At 43.2% G+C, this 9,884-nt stretch overlaps 2 protein-coding genes and 2 pseudogenes across 2 annotated transcripts; 2 read left to right on the forward strand and 2 right to left on the reverse strand.

The window, feature by feature from the left end:
• Positions 1-672: 672 nt before the first annotated feature.
• Positions 673-1,079, forward strand: LOC127010614 (histone H3-like; annotated as a pseudogene).
• A 2,565-nt stretch (positions 1,080-3,644) lies between these two features.
• LOC127010620 (histone H2B) lies at positions 3,645-4,421 on the reverse strand. Its single transcript, XM_050884854.1, has one exon. The coding sequence runs from the start codon at positions 4,139-4,141 to the stop codon at positions 3,770-3,772; it is 372 nt and encodes a 123-aa protein (XP_050740811.1). The 5' UTR covers positions 4,142-4,421; the 3' UTR covers positions 3,645-3,769.
• Positions 4,422-5,784: 1,363 nt separating this feature from the next.
• LOC127010615 (histone H3-like) lies at positions 5,785-6,191 on the forward strand (annotated as a pseudogene).
• A 2,611-nt stretch (positions 6,192-8,802) lies between these two features.
• Positions 8,803-9,389, reverse strand: LOC127010619 (histone H2B-like). Its single transcript, XM_050884853.1, has one exon. The coding sequence runs from the start codon at positions 9,297-9,299 to the stop codon at positions 8,928-8,930; it is 372 nt and encodes a 123-aa protein (XP_050740810.1). The 5' UTR covers positions 9,300-9,389; the 3' UTR covers positions 8,803-8,927.
• Positions 9,390-9,884: the final 495 nt, after the last annotated feature.

Genomic DNA, 9,884 nt, shown 5'->3' on the forward strand with positions numbered 1-9,884 from the left:
AATGTGTCTCCTTTGGAAATTTAAATGGTGGTCCTGAAAAGGACCGATTGCTGAAAAAGTACAAGCTGTACTAGTTTTTTAACCGCCGAAGCCGTACAGGGTGCGGCCTTGCCTCTTCAGTGCGTACACAACGTCCATGGCGGTGACGGTCTTCCTCTTGGCGTGTTCGGTGTAGGTGACGGCATCACGGATAACGTTCTCCAAGAACACCTTCAGAACGCCTCGTGTTTCCTCGTATATAAGTCCGGAGATGCGTTTTACACCGCCACGACGAGCCAAACGGCGGATAGCTGGCTTCGTGATACCCTGGATGTTGTCACGCAGCACTTTGCGATGACGCTTGGCGCCTCCTTTTCCCAAGCCTTTGCCTCCTTTACCACGACCAGTCATATTTCACTTCTCTTCTCTACTGTTAACACACTGCACGGTACGAAAGTCACTGAAGAACTATTTCCAAATTTTCGACGAGCTCATATTTATACCTAAACCCCCAGAAACACGAGCGAGTCCGAACGATATGTTCGTCTCGCTCTCCGCTCGACAACTGAGATGGACTCTGCTTCCCTCTCTTTTCAACCCTCCCCGTTTTGCTATATAAGGAGGTAGCAAATGCGGCTATCGTTTATTGTGTTTTGAAACGTGAAGTGAACGTGAACAGCAGTGAATTCGAAAATGGCCCGTACCAAGCAAACCGCTCGCAAATCTACTGGTGGCAAGGCGCCACGCAAGCAACTGGCTACCAAGGCCGCTCGCAAGAGCGCCCCCGCCACCGGAGGCGTGAAGAAGCCTCATCGGTACCGCCCTGGAACTGTTGCCCTGCGTGAGATCCGTCGATACCAGAAGAGTACCGAGCTGCTGATCCGCAAGCTGCCTTTCCAGCGTCTGGTGCGTGAAATCGCTCAGGACTTCAAGACTGACCTGCGATTCCAGAGCTCGGCGGTGATGGCTCTGCAGGAAGCTAGCGAGGCCTATCTAGTAGGCCTCTTTGAAGATACTTGTGTGCCATTCATGCCAAGCGTGTCACCATCATGCCCAAGGACATCCAGTTGGCCCGTCGCATTCGCGGCGAGCGTGCTTAGGTCGAGACGGCTTCAACTGGCTGCCAGTGCGCTAACATAATTTGTACAAATCGGTCCTTTTCAGGACCACAAATTAATTCAATGAGATACTAATTTTATCTGGAGGCTTTAACATAAAAATAAAGAAAAATTATTTTCCGTCCCGTTTTTTTAAGTGAATTGAATAATTGTTAATTCATTTTTTCCAATTTGTACTGCCTTGATAAATTTAATAGTAGTCGGAAATTGTCTTTTGATTTGAGTTCCCGGGGTTTTTTATGTGACAGCTGCTGTGCGGTACCGATGGTCAAGACTTTCAAACAGAAAAAATAAAAAAAAATACTAAATGCAGCATAAAAAAATATTAACTGGGCTAATGAATCTGTTGGTTGTTTAATAAACAAAATTTCATATATTTTCTTTATAATTTTAACTGCAGTGCAACCTCCAAGATATTTTTTAATAGGGACGCAAAATAAACAGTTTGTAGCTATATGTATATATTTCTGAAAATTGTTTAGAGTATTTTGAAATATTAGATAAAGCTAATATATAATATTAGTTTTTTACAATATATTTTATTTTTTTTTTATCAAATGTTTTTTAACAAATTTCGTTTTGAATGTCGGCATGTATTGAGAAAGGGTAGCGTTATATGGAACAACCACGATCAACATAAGACATTCAAACATCAACAAAAAATATAAAAACTTTTGAGCGCTATTTATAAATTAGACATAGCTGCTAAGGAATGCATAACGTCTTATAAAAAACAAGAAAAATATTAAAACATGTACTTTTTATATTTTTTCTTTAATATTAACTTAAGTGTGGTCTCAGGCCTCAATGGAATTTATATATGGGACGGATATTAGCAAAATGTAGTGAAAACTATTAATAACAATGCCCCAAAAGCTGGACTGCGCTAAGCAAAGACATAATAAATATAAGAAAACATCGAACAAATACCACATTTTAAGTTAATTATATTTTTAACAATCAGAAAACTATTGCCGAGTGTGTTCTCACAGCCAATTTTGCATGTAGCCAAGGGACAACTTGAAACAAATAAAAAAATACCTAAAGTAATAATAAGTATAAAGACTTGTAGTATTACTTAAAGTAAAATGTTCAAACTTCATTTTTCCTTAGCAAGTTACAAAATATTTCTAGAAATCTTATTTTAAAATGTTTTTTTAAAGTAATTATTCATGTTACGAATGTCAATCTTGAAGTTGATACGGCTATAAAAGGTTACAAAAACAAGAACATAACATTTCTAGCACATTACCTTCTTAATTTATCGTTTTTGAATGTAAAACGATAAAAAAATTATTTAGTTTAGTATCTTAAGCCCTGAAAATAAGAAAATAAGTTTGCACTTCAAGCAAAAATTAGCAGAGCAAATGACTGATGCCAGACTCACAGTTGAAGTGCTCTCCTCCTCGATTCTCATTCGAACGAAGCAGGTTGGTCACAAGCGCGCGCTCCGTTTTCTATACAAAAAAGTGTAGTTTAGTGAAAAAAAATGTCTGATTCTGCAGTTGCAACGTCCGCTTCCCCAGTGGCTGCTCCCCCAGCGCCAGTTGAGAAGAAGCTGGCCACCAAAAAGGCATCTGGTTCCGCTGCCTTAAAAGCAAAGAAGGCCGCTGCCCCGCCATCGCATCCGCCAACTCAACAAATGGTGGACGCTTCTATCAAGAATTTGAAGGAACGAGGTGGCTCATCTCTTCTGGCAATCAAGAAATACGTCACCGCCACCTACAAATGCGATGCCCAGAAGCTGGCTCCATTCATAAAGAAATACTTGAAATCTGCCGTGGTCAATGGAAAGTTGATCCAAACAAAGGGAAAAGGCGCGTCTGGTTCATTCAAACTGTCGGCCTCCGCCAAGAAGGATCCGAAGCCGAAGCCTGCGTCTGCTGAGAAGAAGGTGAAAAGCAAGAAGGTAGCCGTCAAAAAGACCGGAGCCACCGCCAAGAAAGTTGCCGCCGCAGCTACCGACAAGAAGCCCAAGGCTAAGAAGGCTGTGGCCACCAAAAAGACCGCAGAGAAGAAGAAAACAGAGAAGGCGAAGGCCAAGGATGCAAAGAAAACTGGAACCGTGAAGGCGAAGCCAGCAGCAGCGAAGGCCAAGTCGACCGCAGTGAAGCCGAAGGCAGCAAAAGCAGCAAAGGCCAAGCCAGCGGCCTCTGCTAAGCCCAAAAAGGCGGTGAAGAAAGCAGCGGCGCCTGCTACCGCTAAGAAACCGAAAGCCAAGACTACGGCTGCCAAGAAGTAAATTGTGAAAAAGTACAGTACCTGGTACATGCTCGCAATCGTAATTTTAGATTTTGAAATCTGAAATTTAAACAAGCCCTTTTCAGGGCTACAACGTTCGTTTACATTCGCATTTTTCCACATTTAATTGGACTCGATTAGTTTATGATTAAAAAAGAAATATGTAATAAGAATATGTCATAACTTGTGTCTTAATACAAATAATTATAAGTGTACCCTTGTAGCCGCATTAATTTTAGCTGCTTTACCAGAGTATCTAAATGGAAAGTATATATGGCTCCAAAGTTCTTCAGAAAAAAACACAAATTGAACTTTTATCACGCATTTTATTGGCAAACGGCAAGCTGAAAATTTAGTTTCTTTGGTTAAATATGTTGTGGCCCTGAAAAGGGCCTTTTTGGATCTTCCTCCCCATACGCAGCAGGAGAAAATTACTTGGAGCTGGTGTACTTGGTGACAGCCTTGGTTCCCTCACTGACGGCGTGCTTCGCCAACTCTCCGGGCAGAAGTAGGCGAACAGCCGTTTGGATCTCCCGACTGGTGATAGTCGAGCGCTTGTTGTAGTGAGCCAGACGAGAAGCCTCGGCAGCAATGCGTTCGAAGATATCATTCACAAAGCTGTTCATGATGCTCATCGCCTTCGACGAAATGCCCGTGTCGGGGTGGACCTGCTTCAGGACCTTGTAAATGTAGATGGCGTAGCTCTCCTTCCTCTTGCGCTTCTTCTTCTTGTCGCTCTTGGTGATGTTCTTCTGGGCTTTGCCAGCCTTCTTGGCTGCCTTTCCACTAGTTTTCGGCGGCATTATTCACTTCACTTATGATTTCACAAACACAACTCACTGATCATAATGGTGCCCAAGCGCGTTCAACTTTATACTTTTTCTCGAGCCATGTTTTCAGGTCTGGGGCACCCACCCCTAACTGAACGCGCAGGCAGACGGAAAAGTATAAATAGTGGCTACCCGGGGCTCGTCGAGCATTCGTTTTCAGTGTGTAAAGTGAACTAAGTGAAATACTCGTAAAGCAAAATGTCTGGTCGTGGAAAAGGTGGCAAAGTGAAGGGAAAGGCGAAGTCCCGCTCCAACCGTGCCGGTCTTCAGTTCCCAGTAGGCCGTATTCACCGTCTGCTCCGCAAGGGCAACTATGCCGAGCGAGTTGGTGCCGGCGCTCCAGTTTACCTGGCTGCTGTGATGGAATATCTGGCCGCTGAGGTTCTCGAGTTGGCTGGAAATGCTGCTCGTGACAACAAGAAGACTAGGATTATCCCGCGTCATCTGCAGCTGGCCATCCGCAACGACGAGGAGTTGAACAAGCTGCTCTCCGGCGTCACCATTGCCCAGGGTGGAGTGTTGCCCAACATACAGGCTGTTCTGTTGCCCAAAAAGACCGAGAAGAAGGCTTAAACGTTTGATACATACTTGTACATAAACAAACATAAACAAACCCAACCGTCCTTTTCAGGACGACCAAGGTGTTACCAAAGAATTGAAGAATTTTCAATACTAATACCATATTATTAAAACAATAAGTATAAGGACGTGTGGGAAACTGATGTCGATTTTGTATAAGCGTTGGTCCTATAGCAGTCGGACAGAATAAGACCTAAGAGGTTCATCGCAAAATGGCGAATTTCCGTCAATGCTGTATCTGCGGCACAGCCTGTACAAAATAGATGTGTATCTACCTGAACTACTTTCATTTCAAATTTCATTTTGGTTCAATAAACATATATTATTTATGAAGCATCAACTTTCAAATCAAAGCATTATTGGAAAATGTGTCTCCTTTGGAAATTTAAATGGTGGTCCTGAAAAGGACCGATTGCTGAAAAAGTACAAGCTGTACTAGTTTTTTAACCGCCGAAGCCGTACAGGGTGCGGCCTTGCCTCTTCAGTGCGTACACAACGTCCATGGCGGTGACGGTCTTCCTCTTGGCGTGTTCGGTGTAGGTGACGGCATCACGGATAACGTTCTCCAAGAACACCTTCAGAACGCCTCGTGTTTCCTCGTATATAAGTCCGGAGATGCGTTTTACACCGCCACGACGAGCCAAACGGCGGATAGCTGGCTTCGTGATACCCTGGATGTTGTCACGCAGCACTTTGCGATGACGCTTGGCGCCTCCTTTTCCCAAGCCTTTGCCTCCTTTACCACGACCAGTCATATTTCACTTCTCTTCTCTACTGTTAACACACTGCACGGTACGAAAGTCACTGAAGAACTATTTCCAAATTTTCGACGAGCTCATATTTATACCTAAACCCCCAGAAACACGAGCGAGTCCGAACGATATGTTCGTCTCGCTCTCCGCTCGACAACTGAGATGGACTCTGCTTCCCTCTCTTTTCAACCCTCCCCGTTTTGCTATATAAGGAGGTAGCAAATGCGGCTATCGTTTATTGTGTTTTGAAACGTGAAGTGAACGTGAACAGCAGTGAATTCGAAAATGGCCCGTACCAAGCAAACCGCTCGCAAATCTACTGGTGGCAAGGCGCCACGCAAGCAACTGGCTACCAAGGCCGCTCGCAAGAGCGCCCCCGCCACCGGAGGCGTGAAGAAGCCTCATCGGTACCGCCCTGGAACTGTTGCCCTGCGTGAGATCCGTCGATACCAGAAGAGTACCGAGCTGCTGATCCGCAAGCTGCCTTTCCAGCGTCTGGTGCGTGAAATCGCTCAGGACTTCAAGACTGACCTGCGATTCCAGAGCTCGGCGGTGATGGCTCTGCAGGAAGCTAGCGAGGCCTATCTAGTAGGCCTCTTTGAAGATACTTGTGTGCCATTCATGCCAAGCGTGTCACCATCATGCCCAAGGACATCCAGTTGGCCCGTCGCATTCGCGGCGAGCGTGCTTAGGTCGAGACGGCTTCAACTGGCTGCCAGTGCGCTAACATAATTTGTACAAATCGGTCCTTTTCAGGACCACAAATTAATTCAATGAGATACTAATTTTATCTGGAGGCTTTAACATAAAAATAAAGAAAAATTATTTTCCGTCCCGTTTTTTTAAGTGAATTGAATAATTGTTAATTCATTTTTTCCAATTTGTACTGCCTTGATAAATTTAATAGTAGTCGGAAATTGTCTTTTGATTTGAGTTCCCGGGGTTTTTTATGTGACAGCTGCTGTGCGGTACCGATGGTCAAGACTTTCAAACAGAAAAAATAAAAAAAAATACTAAATGCAGCATAAAAAAATATTAACTGGGCTAATGAATCTGTTGGTTGTTCAATAAACAAAATTTCATATATTTTCTTTATAATTTTAACTGCAGTGCAACCTCCAAGATATTTTTTAATAGGGACGCAAAATAAACAGTTTGTAGCTATATGTATATATTTCTGAAAATTGTTTAGAGTATTTTGAAATATTAGATAAAGCTAATATATAATATTAGTTTTTTACAATATATTTTATTTTTTTTTTATCAAATGTTTTTTAACAAATTTCGTTTTGAATGTCGGCATGTATTGAGAAAGGGTAGCGTTATATGGAACAACCACGATCAACATAAGACATTCAAACATCAACAAAAAATATAAAAACTTTTGAGCGCTATTTATAAATTAGACATAGCTGCTAAGGAATGCATAACGTCTTATAAAAAACAAGAAAAATATTAAAACATGTACTTTTTATATTTTTTCTTTAATATTAACTTAAGTGTGGTCTCAGGCCTCAATGGAATTTATATATGGGACGGATATTAGCAAAATGTAGTGAAAACTATTAATAACAATGCCCCAAAAGCTGGACTGCGCTAAGCAAAGACATAATAAATATAAGAAAACATCGAACAAATACCACATTTTAAGTTAACTATATTTTTAACAATCAGAAAACTATTGCCGAGTGTGTTCTCACAGCCAATTTTGCATGTAGCCAAGGGACAACTTGAAACAAATAAAAAAATACCTAAAGTAATAATAAGTATAAAGACTTGTAGTATTACTTAAAGTAAAATGTTCAAACTTCATTTTTCCTTAGCAAGTTACAAAATATTTCTAGAAATCTTATTTTAAAATGTTTTTTTAAAGTAATTATTCATGTTACGAATGTCAATCTTGAAGTTGATACGGCTATAAAAGGTTACAAAAACAAGAACATAACATTTCTAGCACATTACCTTCTTAATTTATCGTTTTTGAATGTAAAACGATAAAAAAATTATTTAGTTTTAGTATCTTAAGCCCTGAAAATAAGAAAATAAGTTTGCACTTCAAGCAAAAATTAGCAGAGCAAATGACTGATGCCAGACTCACAGTTGAAGTGCTCTCCTCCTCGATTCTCATTCGAACGAAGGAGGTTGGTCACAAGCGCGCGCTCCGTTTTCTATACAAAAAAGTGTAGTTTAGTGAAAAAAAGTGTCGGATTCTGCAGTTGCAACGTCCGCTTCCCCAGTGGCTGCTCCCCCAGCGCCAGTTGAGAAGAAGCTGGCCACCAAAAAGGCATCTGGTTCCGCTGCCTTAAAAGCAAAGAAGGCCGCTGCCCCGCCATCGCATCCGCCAACTCAACAAATGGTGGACGCTTCTATCAAGAATTTGAAGGAACGAGGTGGCTCATCTCTTCTGGCAATCAAGAAATACATCACCGCCACCTACAAATGCGATGCCCAGAAGCTGGCTCCATTCATAAAGAAATACTTGAAATCTGCCGTGGTCAATGGAAAGTTGATCCAAACAAAGGGAAAAGGCGCGTCTGGTTCATTCAAACTGTCGGCCTCCGCCAAGAAGGATCCGAAGCCGAAGCCTGCGTCTGCTGAGAAGAAGGTGAAAAGCAAGAAGGTAGCCGTCAAAAAGACCGGAGCCACCGCCAAGAAAGTTGCCGCCGCAGCTGCCGACAAGAAGCCCAAGGCTAAGAAGGCTGTGGCCACCAAAAAGACCGCAGAGAAGAAGAAAACAGAGAAGGCGAAGGCCAAGGATGCAAAGAAAACTGGAACCGTGAAGGCGAAGCCAGCAGCAGCGAAGGCCAAGTCGACCGCAGTGAAGCCGAAGGCAGCAAAAGCAGCAAAGGCCAAGCCAGCGGCCTCTGCTAAGCCCAAAAAGGCGGTGAAGAAAGCAGCGGCGCCTGCTACCGCTAAGAAACCGAAAGCCAAGACTACGGCTGCCAAGAAGTAAATTGTGAAAAAGTACAGTACCTGGTACATGCTCGCAATCGTAATTTTAGATTTTGAAATCTGAAATTTAAACAAGCCCTTTTCAGGGCTACAACGTTCGTTTACAGGAGAAAGAAACTTTCAATTCACTTATCCGATTATTTTATGGCCATTCGCATTTTTCCACATTTAATTGGACTCGATTAGTTTATGATTAAAAAAGAAATATGTAATAAGAATATGTCATAACTTGTGTCTTAATACAAATAATTATAAGTGTACCCTTGTAGCCGCATTAATTTTAGCTGCTTTACCAGAGTATCTAAATGGAAAGTATATATGGCTCCAAAGTTCTTCAGAAAAAAACACAAATTGAACTTTTATCACGCATTTTATTGGCAAACGGCAAGCTGAAAATTTAGTTTCTTTGGTTAAATATGTTGTGGCCCTGAAAAGGGCCTTTTTGGATCTTCCTCCCCATACGCAGCAGGAGAAAATTACTTGGAGCTGGTGTACTTGGTGACAGCCTTGGTTCCCTCACTGACGGCGTGCTTCGCCAACTCTCCGGGCAGAAGTAGGCGAACAGCCGTTTGGATCTCCCGACTGGTGATAGTCGAGCGCTTGTTGTAGTGAGCCAGACGAGAAGCCTCGGCAGCAATGCGTTCGAAGATATCATTCACAAAGCTGTTCATGATGCTCATCGCCTTCGACGAAATGCCCGTGTCGGGGTGGACCTGCTTCAGGACCTTGTAAATGTAGATGGCGTAGCTCTCCTTCCTCTTGCGCTTCTTCTTCTTGTCGCTCTTGGTGATGTTCTTCTGGGCTTTGCCAGCCTTCTTGGCTGCCTTTCCACTAGTTTTCGGCAGCATTATTCACTTCACTTATGATTTCACAAACACAACTCACTGATCATAATGGTGCCCAAGCGCGTTCAACTTTATACTTTTTCTCGAGCCATGTTTTCAGGTCTGGGGCACCCACCCCTAACTGAACGCGCAGGCAGACGGAAAAGTATAAATATGTGGCTACCCGGGGCTCGTCGAGCATTCGTTTTTAGTGTGTAAAGTGAACTAAGTGAAATACTCGTAAAGCAAAATGTCTGGTCGTGGAAAGGGTGGCAAAGTGAAGGGAAAGGCGAAGTCCCGCTCCAACCGTGCCGGTCTTCAGTTCCCAGTAGGCCGTATTCACCGTCTGCTCCGCAAGGGCAACTATGCCGAGCGAGTTGGTGCCGGCGCTCCAGTTTACCTGGCTGCTGTGATGGAATATCTGGCCGCTGAGGTTCTCGAGTTGGCTGGAAATGCTGCTCGTGACAACAAGAAGACTAGGATTATCCCGCGTCATCTGCAGCTGGCCATCCGCAACGACGAGGAGTTGAACAAGCTGCTCTCCGGCGTCACCATTGCCCAGGGTGGAGTGTTGCCCAACATACAGGCTGTTCTGTTGCCCAAAAAGAC

The sequence above is a fragment of the Drosophila biarmipes genome, chromosome 2L (assembly GCF_025231255.1).
Source record: "Drosophila biarmipes strain raj3 chromosome 2L, RU_DBia_V1.1, whole genome shotgun sequence".
Taxonomy (NCBI): Eukaryota; Metazoa; Arthropoda; class Insecta; order Diptera; family Drosophilidae; genus Drosophila; species Drosophila biarmipes.